The 13,507-nt window shown below is 43.5% G+C and overlaps 1 protein-coding gene across 1 annotated transcript in view; it reads right to left on the bottom strand.

Annotated features, from left to right (window-relative positions):
• LOC147123095 (ADP-ribosyl cyclase/cyclic ADP-ribose hydrolase 2-like) overlaps nt 1-13,507 on the bottom strand; it is a 137,698-nt gene that overhangs the window by 2,608 nt on the left and 121,583 nt on the right. Inside the window, exons 6-7 of the mRNA XM_085966296.1 lie at nt 13,057-13,149; nt 3,478-3,564 (exon numbers count right to left, since the gene is read on the bottom strand). Coding sequence (XP_085822422.1) covers nt 3,478-3,564; nt 13,057-13,149 — 180 coding nt within the window. The remainder of the gene's footprint in view (nt 1-3,477; nt 3,565-13,056; nt 13,150-13,507) is intronic.

Below are 13,507 nucleotides of genomic sequence, written 5' to 3'. Positions count from 1 at the left end.
TGCCGCTAATGCCTCCCCCGCAATTCAGCGTGAGGTTAGTGGCGGCGGTAGCCAGTAGCGCCCTGCGGCGCTGCGCATCCGGCAATGACGTCATCGCCGTGCGCAGCGCCCCGGCCGCAAACTTGGCTCACGTCTGCTGACCTACCACCAGACGCTATGTCCAACAGGGTCAGGGGGACACCTTTGCAGCTGGGGCGGCATAAATTAAAGGGCAGGTGCCGGGCGGCCATTTTTTTGGGGCCGCCTGCCAGCATCTGCCCCCCTCTGGCCTCTTGCTGCGGGGTGCCGGCCACAATCCATCAGCCTGGCACTCCTTTCGAGTGCCAGGCTCTTTTGCTGGCACCCCGCTCCCTGGCACGCTGCACCAGGCCCCTCCCCTCTAATCAGGGGAGGGAGCCCTGCAGTACCACGATATTCCTTGGGAGTGCACCAAGAGGGAGGGGGTGCACCTCCAGTAGCGCCCCGCATCCTGCTTGGGGCACTACCATTGAATTTTGGGCGCGGGGGTGCTAACATTTTCAGGGCGCTACGCGAAGTTAGCACTCCAAAGGGGGCGCAGGCCAATTTTCCCCCCCTTGGTCTCCAACAACCACAGTCAGCTTCCTGTGTGTCAGGTATGATTCCAGCCATTGGAGGGGTTTTCCATGGATCTTGGGGCTATTTCATGTTATACTCAGTCGGATGCTACCTGGATGTTGAGGGCAGATACTCACCTGTCCTTTGGCATTCAGTTTTTGTATCCTTTTCTGGATCAAGGCTTTAAGGAGGTCAAGAGTTGAGTTGCTCTCTTAGCATCAGAACTGAGCAATAGTGAGCAGTTATTGATAAGTGTCACCCGATGATGCTATCGATGACTTCTTTCATCACTCTGCTGATGATTGAGAGGCATCTAATAGAGTGGTACTTACACCCTTGGAGGAGACGGTGCAGGCCATTCTTGGCAGGGACATAACTGAGCCCTTGGCCAGTGGCGAGGCTGAAAGGATACAAGATGCTGGTATCCTCATACATTATCCTCCTTCTGGCATGCACTCCTTGCTTCCCTGCCCTCCACTCACCACAACTCCACCCTTGTGTCTTCCTCATTTCACACACCCAAAAGATGGCGATAGAGGAGATGGTGGAAGATGATGGAGGAGACAGAGAAGCAGAAGGAGATTAATAATAAGAAGGATTAGAAGAATAAGAATAAGAATGAGATGGAGGCGAACATAAGAAATAGGAGATGGAGGAGAACATAAGAAATAGGAGCAGGAGTAGACCATTCGGCCCCTTGAGCCGAGAAGACCATGGCTGATCTTCTACCTCAACTCCACTTTCCTGTACTATCCCCATATCCCTTGATTCCCTTAATATTAAAAATATTAAAAATCTATCGATCTCTGTCTTGAATATACTCAACGACTGAGCCTCCACAGCCCTCTGGGGTAGAGAATTCCAAAGATTCACCACCCTCTGAGTGAAGGAATTTCTCCTCATCTCAGTCCTAAATGGCCGACCCCTTATTCTGAGACTGTGACCTCTGGTTCTAGACTCCCCAGCCAGGCGAAACATCCTCCCTGCATCTACCCTGTCAAGCCCTGTAAGAATCTTGTATGTTTCAATGAGATGACCTCTCATTCTTCTAAACTCCAGAGAATATAGGCAGAGTCTACTCAATTTCCTCCTCCTCAGAAGGAGAAGGAGGAGGAAGAGGAAGGAGGAAGAAGAAACACCGTCATTCGATTTCACACTCCCAGCCACCAGCAACTCAAGGTCAACCAGCACCAGCCATGCTGCAGCCACTGGGGTACCATTGTGTGACATCAGTAGGATAGGCAAAGGCAGACGGAAGACAGTCACTAAGGGAATACATAAGGGAGATGAGTTGATTTCTTGATGTCACATTGGATGGATTGATATATAAAGTTGGATTGGAAAGTTTGCTTTGTGGTGGCTTTTATTTCAGCATTGTGGCCAAGAGGACGCTGTGATGGTCAGTAACAGAGGGAAGGCAAGGTGTGGGACTAATGTTGAAAGGGGAATTGAGGTTGTGGTCACTGGGACAGCAGATGAATGATTCCATCCCAGATATCCCGGGCAGAAAGTGGTTGTCTAGGTTGCATTCTTCCTTATGCGTCCTCCTCTTGATGGAAATCTGAAATAAAAGCAGAAAATGCTGGAAATACTCAGCAAGTCAGGCAGCGTCTCAACCCGAGATGTGAACTCTGATTCTCTTTCCACGGATGCTGCCTGATCTGCTAAGTATTTCCAGCATTTTCTGCCTTCTCATAGACCTTCCTTTACCATCCGAAACCTTGCAAGCATCCAGCAGCAATCCATGCACGCTTTAAAAACTTTTAACATGTATTGCACCAAGCCACTACTTCAATAAAATAAAAAAATCCAGTCCAAAAGCTTAAATGCAAACTTACCTGAAAGATGTGTGTGTCCCTTTAAGAAGTGTTGATAGCATCTCTGTCAGTCTGCTGAATGATCGCTTTTCAGAGCAAGCTTAGGACCCAGCGCTAAGGCTGAAGTTCATAGAGTGTGATGTTAAGTCGGCGTGTGACATCACACTCTCGATATTTGCATCTCCCGGGCCAGCGCCGCTCCGTCGGCAGCGCTAATGCCCTCACCAAAATGGCGGCCACCAAGTCCCATGCCAAAGAAGGGCATTAGAGTGGCGGCCGCCATTTTTCACCAGGATTGCGGTGCTAACTTGTGGCGATAAGGTAGGGAATTTCTGTGCCACTAGGTTTCAATTACATCTAACTTACTCTGCAAATTCCAGGGCAGACACATATTCTGCCCGCCACACTTATGCACCAGGAGCACTTTGAGGGTGTGTCTGGGGGCATTCTCAGGATCTCCTGAGAATTCCAGCCATTGCACCCCTCTGAGGCCAGTGGATCCCACACCTACTAAGAGCAGACATGAATTCCACTGTGGGCCAGCAAAAGGCCCAGGAGATGAAATTTTGCAATGGTAACCATTCCTGAGGGATCCAAATGATCTGCCAGAGGGATCAATTACCTTCAGAATATTGCCCAAAGTTCCTTGAGGGGACATAAGATTATTTTACATATATTTTCCTTCAGCCCACTAAGAACCTAGCTTCCGTCCCTGAGAGCAGCTGTGTGCCACTCCAGGATTCTGGTGGCATACAGGACGGGTGCCTCTGTTGTGACTCGCGGGCATAGGTCACCCACCCAGATTATTCAAATGACCCCTACCGCAAGATTTGGGCTGCGGGTCAGGTGAGATTTACGCAGCAGATAGAAGTTCTTTCCTGCCACGCTTCTGCCCCCTATTAAGAGTCCAGCTCCACCATCTCTTAAGGAGCCTTTTTGTAAATAGGAATTGAGCCAAGTTAAATGGATCATAATATGATTTTCTAAATATGATGTTTATCAATAACTAGTTCATTAAAAGTGAAGACATTTTCTGGGAGCACAAGCTAGCTAAAACTGCTACTGCTGAGTAATAATAATGTACCTGCAATTGTCTATGCAAGAGTACTTGAAACCTTGTTTACTTAGGGCGTCTTCAAACTCTTTAACAGTGCCAGTCTCACACGACTCTCTATCAGAAAGAGTAAATGTTAGCACAAACTTAACAATGAATAATAGAAGAAACTTGAACTTTGACTTGCTTAAAAAAGAATGTCACCATTGCACACCATAGGGTAGATTTTTTTGAGCCCTTACCTGTGATTAGATACCTTGTTTGCCCTGAGCATGTATTGAAAAATTGTGGCAGTGCGTACTCGATTTTCTGATACACACTCATGGTGGGAGAGATATCTCGCCACGAGAATCTACCCTTATGCCACAAACTAAAACAACTGAAATGAGCAGACACTATATTTAAGTACAATAGCAAAATACTGCGGATGCTGGAAATCTGAAATAAAAAGAGAAAATGCTGGAAATATTCAGCAGGTCAGGCAGCATCTGTGATGAGAGAAACAGAGTTAACATTTCAGGTTACTCCATCGTACCACCTTTGTAATTGACCGCAAGTTCGGAATTTCCAGCACATGCGCTAAATACCGAACTTGCGATCTGGCAAGTTCCGACTAGAAAGATTATCCGCTGCGACTGTCAAATCCTCATTGCTGGTGAAAAGTTGGGCTAATTGCCTACCAACTGCGCAGCAATTACACTAGAAAATTTTAAGGCTGGTGCAAACAGGCGCAGGAGCCTGTTTGCTCAGCATAAGGGGATGGGGGTTGAGAAAAATGTATAAATAATTTAAAATGAACACATAAAAGCACCGTGTATCAACCTACCAGGCAGCTGTAAAGGCTCGGTTTGAGGGATGTGATGTTTTAATTTTTTTTTAATCTTGCAGGGCCTTCCAGTAAATAACTGTACTTACTCCAAAGTATTCCCTGTGCTTTTTAAAGCCAAGTATTGTACTTGTCAAATAAATATTCACACTATTTAATATAAAATTTGATTGATGTCGGGCTTTGGAGATTTCGGTTTCCTGATTGGCTAGTGAAAGAAGCACCGCCACATGTAATCCCAGGTATTCTTATGCACAACACTGCGCCTCTGGGGTCAGTGGGCCACTACGCTGCTCACAACTCCGCAGCATTTCAAAGCAAGTTTTCATTTGGGGCCTTGCACCAAGTAAGTGCGGATTTTGTTTGGAGGTCGGCGGCGTACACCATAATTACGCCGCTGACCGCAAATTCAGGGCCATTAACTCGCTTTTACTCTCCACAGATACTGCCTGATTTGCTGAATATTTCCAGCATTTTCTGTTTTTATTTACTATATTTAAGTAGGTTATTTAAACTGTGATCACAGAATTAGAATACATGAGTACCAAATTAGAAATCCTCAGCAATGTCAGAGAGTAGAAGAAATTACTTTCCTCTCCGTAACATATAAATGTGCGGAACAGACTCCCATCAAAAACAGTTAATTCCCAGTCAGTCATCCAACTCCTTTTAAAAGCGAGTAACTTGTTGGTTGGGAGCTAGATTCAAAATTGAAGTTTTTTATTTTTGTATCTGTGTCCTCTAGTTCTACACTCACAGTCCATGTTAAATAAACTGCTTACATCAACATTATCTCTCTATCAGCACAAATAAATATTTGCATACATTTAACAATGAATAATAGAAGTAACTTGAATTTAGACGTGATTAATGCAGAATTTCACCATTGACTTTCTGAGTCTTTGCCTGCGATGAGATATCTTGCTCCCTGTGAGAGCTTTGGAAAATGCCCACATGATTTTCTAATACACATTCACATTTTAAAGACTATGACCGAGCAATTTGATCGCACCGTGTCCATTTTTTGCGTGCTAAACTGCCTCCTTAGTCTCGAATATGGTGGGCAGGAAGCTCTCGCATATTTCCAGCCAGAAATGTGCCGCCCACCATATTGGATTGGGCTTCACCATTGGCACCAGGAGCTCATGGCAGAAGTATTTAAAGTAATTAATATCTTATTTAAATGAGTGTCCTGCACTTCTCGCAGGACCTTTTTCTGATTTTGGTATGTCCCAGTGCCTCACTCAGTATGTGCTGAACTCACCCATCAACTTGTGGTGCTAACTGGCAGGACAGACCCCTCATCATCACTATTTAAAGGGATCATACAGAAGTTACAGACTAGTTGCTGGTTAGCTTCTGGGCATTTCTTGGTCTGTTTTATCACTCTGGATAGTTCACTTTGTCTGTGCAGTGCAAGATTTTGCTGCTGTTGCACTGTTGTTCACTATCGCATAAATAGTTTTACTGCAGTCATGGGTGGATCTCGTAGATCTGCCTTTGGAGCTGGAGGATGAGGGGGAGCAGCAAAGAAGACAGCAGAGAGCAGGAGCAGCTGCCACAAGAGGAATGAGAAGAAAGGCACTGCGCAGGAGGCCATATTCACAGAGGGTATTCAGGAGTACTTCTCCTATATTAACTTAATGTAGCTGGCTGCATGGCTGAGTGATGATAATGAAAGACAGCATGAATATTACGTGCTGCCTGAGACAACTCTAACAGGTACGTGCAAGGCGCTCATTTTTGGGTGCGATCAAATTTCTAGGCCTTAGATTATGTCTCCCCTCATTTTTTATGTCTCCAGTGAAAACATTGGGCCAGAATTTGCTGGGAAAATAACAGAAAGTTCGCAACGCATGCTGTTATTAGTGCGTAAAAAAAACAGCAATTTGTGGTGAGGAAGAGATACGCCGTGAGTAGTGAATGGTCACAAACTGCTGGATGATTTACGCCGCTCGCCTCGCAAAAATGGGAGCTCACCGTCAACCTCCCCATAAGTTTCAAGAAATTGCTGGATTTGCACTGTAAATACGAATTAAATTCACCGCTGGTATTTCACAACGTGAGGACCCTTTTAATGACAAAATTTATGTTTACGCAATGCCACTCAACCTTGGAAGCCCAGAAAGGGAACAGTTGAAACTGTGGAGTCTCACTCCTGCAGGTAGTTAATTGTTGCTAGATGTTTTGAAATTTTTAATTTTTAAATGATTTTTCTTACTTGTCCTTTCTCTTTTTCTCTCACTCTTAATCCAATCTTTCTTTCCCTTTCTTTATTTCTTTTTCTGTATCTAATTTGATTCTAATTCACCCTCCTTCCTGTAAGTCTAGGGTTCTCAAAATTCCCGCACTCCCCGAAATTATGGATCAAGGGACCCTGTTTGGACAAGTTATTAAAAACAGGGTACCCAAAATGGCTTCTGTAACCTCGTGACCAAAACCGACAGGATTTTTAAAGCAGGGCTCTGCAGACAGGCAGGCCCGGAGACGAAAATGCAGGAATCTGTGAGAAGGACCCTGTGGAGACAGACAGCCAAAGTAAACACAGAATATGCATTCATTCGCCTTGAAACAAATCAAGCTAGAATGGGCCTAAAATCGAGGCCATTAGGTTTCTGCATATTTAATTGGTAACAGCTCACAGTAGCCATCAAGTCAGGATGGGGACAATTAAGTTTAATCCATGACAAACAACCAGGACATCGGGGCCATTAGACCCGGAGACAACCACTCCACAAGTCGTTAAAATAAATGGCTGTAATCAGTTTAAATGAGCCCGCCAAGAGTTAGACAAAAGGACCGACCTGATTTGGCGCACAGATAAGGAGTTGAAGAACGGGTATAATTGTAGGCCCATCGGTGGTAATCGCGCACTTAGCTCTTGGCTCTTGCCCTTAGCTCTTGCTGCTGCCTCTCGTTCTTGTGCCCTGGCCTCGTGGCGGGCTCTCTTCTCGCTCCCCGCACCGCTCAACAACCAAGGACGCCCATTACACCGGGGCCAAATGCGGGAGGAGAACGAGACCCGAGTTCAAAACCACACAGGACACACAGGCCACAAACGGGCAGACAAGACGAGACGAGACGAAGGAGAAGGTAAACCGATAAGAGCAGAGAAGGGCAGCGAAAGACGCATTGCGGAAAACCAAACACCTAGTTATAAGCTGGCGTTTGGTGAATAAGTTGGCGTTGCATGCATGGACAGTAAAACCCCATTGTGACGAATAAGCTGGCATTCAAAGAATGGGTAGCAGTGCCCGTGACGAATAAACTGGCATTTGAAGCATGGGTAGTAAAATCTTTTAGACGGTAAAAACCGCCAACCAACGCCCAACCGTAACATTACCGCCGACGACCGCCTGAGGGAGAAGAAGAAGAAAACCCATCGCGACTCGACGACGACGGTAGCTGAGGAAAAGGAGGGTGCTTCGCATCAACAGCTCCAGCGCCGCGCCCTGAGACCACATGGCGACGGGATACCCCAAAGGGCAGCAAGAGCAGACCTAAAAACCAACCCAATTAAAGCAACTGGTTTTGGATTGGTGAGCATGAATTCCTGGCCCCTCATAGCTTAATCTAGTTAGGGATAGGGGGTGGGGTTAAGGATAAAGGGATTGTTAATGTAATTGTTTTCCCTCGATGTGCCGTGTGTTCCCCATTCCCATATAAGTGTAATTGTTTATGCCTGTATTTTCATACCAGTAATTTTCATAAGATTGTTATTCTTTTAATAAAATTTTGGCTTTCTTACACCAAACCACTTGTCTACTCGATTTTCTGTGTCGCTGCCTGTACCTGACTCTGGTGTCTAGAACCCAGGGGTGTGGGAGCGATTCGAACCGCTCAAAAGACAGTCAGAGGTGAAGCTGACTGGGTGCATGCCACCCCTTACATTCCTTCTCCATTGTTCGCTTCGTTTCTACCACCCTACTCCTGTATACCAGTATTTCTTTCCCCCTCATGTATGTATCAAGCTACTGTGTCAAGAAATTCCTCCCAAATTCTTTATTAGTTCTGTTAGTGGCTATCTTATATTTATGCCCCTTATTTTGGACTCCCCCCACAAGTGGAAACAGTTTGTCCACATCCACTCAATCAAACTCCTTCATAATTGCTGCATCGGAGAACCAATGTGCCTTTTCTCTGCTTTGTTGAGACATTGCTAAATTCCAGTTGCAGTCAGAATGGAACTCTTATAAAGCACCTCCCCTTTAAGTGCAGACAGCCTTTCAACTCTGCAGGCAACCTTTAAATAGAGAGTTAGACGCCCCACGATATTGGTCGCCCTGTTGAGAACTGAGCCAACCAGCAGCATGTTTTGCATTGGTCCCAGCGCTGCAATCATGTTAATAAGCAGGCAACACAAATTTTGTGTGCTGCCTGCACTACTTTCAATGGACACGGGCAGGTCACGCATTGCGATCCCCGTGCCCGTTTTCAGGCCTTATCCAATTTGCCCCCCAGAACTGCACTGAGTACTCATGGTCTAACCAAGGTTCTATATAAATTTAACATTACCTCCCTGCTTTTGATTTCTATTCCTCTAGAAATGTACTCCAGTATTTTGTTTGAATGCTTTATGATAATTGTTCTTATCAACTTGATCTGCTACTTTTAGTGCTCTACATTTACTGCAAATGTCTTTGCAGATTTCTTTTCTCCCCTACCTCATTTATGTTGCTTACCTTCCAATGAATAAGTGGCCTCCATATTCCTCCTATGAAAATGAACCACCTCACACTTTGTTATATTGAATTTACTTTTGCCATTGATCCGCCCACGCTTAGAAGTCTGTTTTACCATCCTGAATCTACCAGGATGGTAGAAGGCAAACTAGATGAACCATGGTCTAATTTTGTCAAGCAATTCCTATGTTTTCCTGTATTTTGGTGCAGTCCTCCACATTATTAGCTATATCACCCAATTAGGTATCAACTATTAATTTTGATGCTATACCTCCTACTTCTGATTTCAAATAATTTATATGTATGGTAAACATCAGTGGTCCCAGTACGGATTCCTGTGGGATACCACTTCCCACTTTCTGCCAGTTTGCAAAATTTCCCTTATTTCCTATCCTCAGTTTTCTGTTTTGTAGCCATCTTTCACTCCAATCTGCTACCTGGCCCGAGTCCACATGCCCTGACCTTTGCCATGAGTCTCATGTGGCACCTTATCGAAGGCCTTCTGAAAGTCCATGTATACCACATCCACTCTTTCTGTTATTTCTTCAAAGTATTAAATAATGTTGGTTAAACATGACCTTCCTTTTAGAAATCCATGTTGACTTTTTTTTCTATTATATTCATCATCTCTAGATTGCATTTTGTTATCTGATTACATTTTTATAGATGAATACCAATGCCTCTGCTATCTCTCTCCAATTTATTTTTTGATTATCTGCAGGTGCAATCCTTCTGGACCCAGGGACTTGTCCTCCTTAAATTTGGTTAGTTTGTCCAGTGTCTCCTTTCTTTCTATCTTAACTGTTGTGATGTCTCTCTTGACTTCTTCTGCTGCTGTTATTTTCTCTTTGGTAGCCTCTTCAGTGAAAACTGAGGCAAAGTATCCATTCATTATTCCTACTATTTCAGTATCATCTCCTGTGAGTTTATCTTGTTTATCCATTAGCGACCCTATCCCTATCTTAACTCTTGTGTTACTTATATGCCTATAGAAACTTTACTATTTCTTTTTATATTATTTGATATTTTCATTTCATATTTTGTCTCCTTTCTTCTCATCTTGTTAATCTCTTTTCTGAGCTCATCATATTCCCTTGTGTCATCCTCTCCTTTATTCTTTATGTACATTGCATATGCCTTTTGTTTTAGATTCAATTAAAACCTCACCACTTTATTTGTTCATGGCATCTCATTCTTGGCTAGTTTGTTCTTATTTTTTAGTGGAATATATTTCTCCTTAATGCTATTATCTCCCCTTTAAATACTAGTCACTGCTGTTATCTGGAGCACAAAATCTAGGCTGACACTCCAGAGCAATACTGTCGGAGGTGCCGTCTTTTGGATGAGATGTTAAACTGAGGCCCCATCTGCCCTCTTAAGTAGATGTGAAAGATCACATGGCACTATTCAAAGAAGAGCAGGGGAGTTCTCCCTGGTGTCCTGGCCAATATTTATTCCTCAACCAACATCACTAAATAGATTATCTGGTCATTTATTTCAATGCAGTTTGTGGCACCTTGCTGTGTACACAACAGTGACTACACTTCAGAAGTACTTCATTGGCTGAAAAGCACTTTGGGAAGTCCTGATGTTATGAAAGGTGCTATATAAATAATAGTTCTTTCTTTCTTTGTCTGTCAATTTTTTCCTCCAGTTTACTTCCCTTAGCTCCATCCACATTCCCTCAAAGTTCACTTTTCTCCAATCTATTACTTTAGTCTTTGTACTATCTTTATCTCTCAATCATTATCTTTAGACTTATTATATTGTGATTGCTGCTCCCTAGATGTTCTCTAACTCATAGAACATAAAAACATAAGAAACAGGAGCAAGAGTAGGCCAATCAGCCCCTCGGGTCTGCTCCGCCATTCAATAAGATCATGGCTGATCCAATCTTGGCCTCAACACCACTTTCCCGCTCGCTCCCCATACCCCTTGACTCCTCTGTAGTTCAAATATCTGTCAACCTCTGCCTTGAATATATTCAATGACTCCGCCTCCACAGATCTCTGGGGTAGAGAATTCCAAAGATTCACGAGCCTCTGAGAGAAGAAATTCCTCCTCATCTCCATCTTAAATGGGTGACCCCTTATTCTGAAACTATGCCCCCTAGTTGTAGATTCCCCCACGAGGGGAAACATCCTCTCAGCATCCACCCTGTCAATCCCCCTCAGAATCTTATATGTTTCCATAAGATCACCTCTCATTCTTCTAAACTCCAATGAATATCGGCCCAACCTGCTCAACCTTTTGTCATACATCAACCCCTTCATCCCAGGAATCAACCTCGTGAACCTTCTCTGCACTGCCTCCAATGCAAGTATATCCTTCCTTAAATATGGAGACCAAAACTGTACGCAGTACTATTTACTGCTGGTATCTGCTCTCGTTCATTTCCCATTACTAAGTCTAGCAGTACTTCGCTCTTGTTGGGCTTGTATACACTGTAAAAAATCCATCTGTTTCTCTCCTTTCACTCCCTCAACTATCAGTTTTCTGCAGGTAGTTCAAATCCCCCATTATTATGATTGTGTTATTTACTCATTTCATATATTTGCCTGCATACTTCTCCCTTTATTGCCCTTCCACTATTTGGTGATCTGTAGTATACCTGTAATAGTGTGACCGATCCCTTCCTATCCTTTGTCTCAATCATTTGGATTGGGTTTCTCTGTTAGTTATGTCCTTTCTTACCATTGCCTTTATAGTATTTCTGATAAACACAGCTACCCTACCACCACATCCTCCATCCCTATCATACCAACATACAAATTAGGAGCAGGTGTAGGCCACTCGGCCCCTCGAGCCTGCTCTGCCATTCAATAAGATTATGGCTGATCTGATTACGTCACATTCGCGCCTACCCCCTTGCTTATCAACAATCTATCTACCTCTGCCTTAAAAATATTCAAAGACTCTGCTTCTACCGTCCTCTGAGGAAGAGAGTTCCAAAGACTCACGACCCTCTGTGAGAAAAAGTTTCTCCTCATCTCTGTCTTAAATGTGCGACCCCTTATTTTTAAACAGTGACCCCTAGTTATAGACTCTCCCACAAGAGGAAACATCCTCTCCACATCCACCCTGTCAAGACCCCTCAGGATCTTTTATGTTTCAGTCAAGTCACCTTTTATTCTTCTAAACTCCAGCGGATACAAACCTAGCCTGTCCAGCCTTTCCTCATAAGACAACCCGCCCATTCCAGGTATTAGTCTAGTAAACCTTCTCTGAACTGCTTCCAACGCATTTACATCCTTCCTTAAATAAGGAGACCAATACTGTACACAGTACTCCAGATGTGGTCTCACCAATGCTGTGTATAACTGAAGCATAACCTCTCTACTTTTGTATTCAATTCCCCTCGTAATAAATAATAACATTCTATTAGCTTTCCTAATTACTTGCTGTACCTGCATACTATCTTTTGTGATTCATGCACTGGGACACCCAGATCCCTCTGCATCTCAGAGCTCTGCAATCTCTCACCATTTAGATAATATGCTTTTTTTTTATTCTTCCTGCCAAAATGGACAATTTCACATTTTCCCACATTTTGCTTCATTTGCCAGATCTTTGCCCACTCACTTAACTTATCTATATCCCTTTGTAGCCTCCTTATGTCCTCTTCACAATTTACTTTCCTACCTATCTTTGTGTCATCAGCAAATTTAGCAACCATACCTTCGGTCCCTTCATCCAAGTCATTTATATAAATTGTAAAAAGTTGAGGCCCCAGCACTGATCCCTGTGGCACACCACTCGTTACATCTTGCCAATCAGAAAATGACCCATTTATGCCTACTCTCTGTTTCCTGTTAGCTAGCCAATCTTCTATCCACGCCAATATGTTACCCCCTATCCATTTCTAAATACATTATAGGCTGCAATATTTAACTGCCTGTATTAAAATAGGGCAAGCAGGCATTCGATCCAATCCACTCATACCAAACCAGCACCAAGTGGAAAATATACCAAAGCGATTCCTTACTTAACTATTAAATCAAATTGCTTAGACTGGGGATAACTAAATAATACCATGTTGTTTTTTTTAGCTGAAAAATATATTTCTGTTGACAAGTATTAGAGACAACAGATTTTCTTTACCTATCAGGTCCATCAATATTGTCCATGACCCAAATCTGTATTTCAGAGATATTGCTTTTTCTCAAATTCGGAAGCTCATGTTTAGCAAAAAACCTGCAGGGAGGAAAACGTTAAAAAATATATAGTTTTCAGTATAGTTTGTATATTTTGATCTATTTTGTTTAAACTGGTGCCTGGTGTTATCTGCATCAGCACCACACTGACGAGGCTGTCACCCAGTCCAGCAAGCTGGTCTTGTGTAACTCCATATTCAACACTGGGACTCAAAACATTGTATATAGATCGGAGGGGGGGGGGGGGGGTTGCTTCAGTTTGCTCAACTTCCAAATGTAATACTTGTCTTATCAAAGAAAGCCACATTTTACTGGTTGCGACCACTGTATGAATGCTACTGTAGGAATAGAAAGACCAGCTGGTGCTGTGAAAGTGTAATCAACATTTTGCAGCAATT

The sequence above is a fragment of the Somniosus microcephalus genome, chromosome 2 (assembly GCF_052327205.1).
Source record: "Somniosus microcephalus isolate GS21.2 chromosome 2, FLI_Smic_1.0, whole genome shotgun sequence".
Lineage (NCBI taxonomy): Eukaryota > Metazoa > Chordata > Chondrichthyes > Squaliformes > Somniosidae > Somniosus > Somniosus microcephalus.
This window is presented reverse-complemented; position numbering and strand designations above follow the sequence as displayed.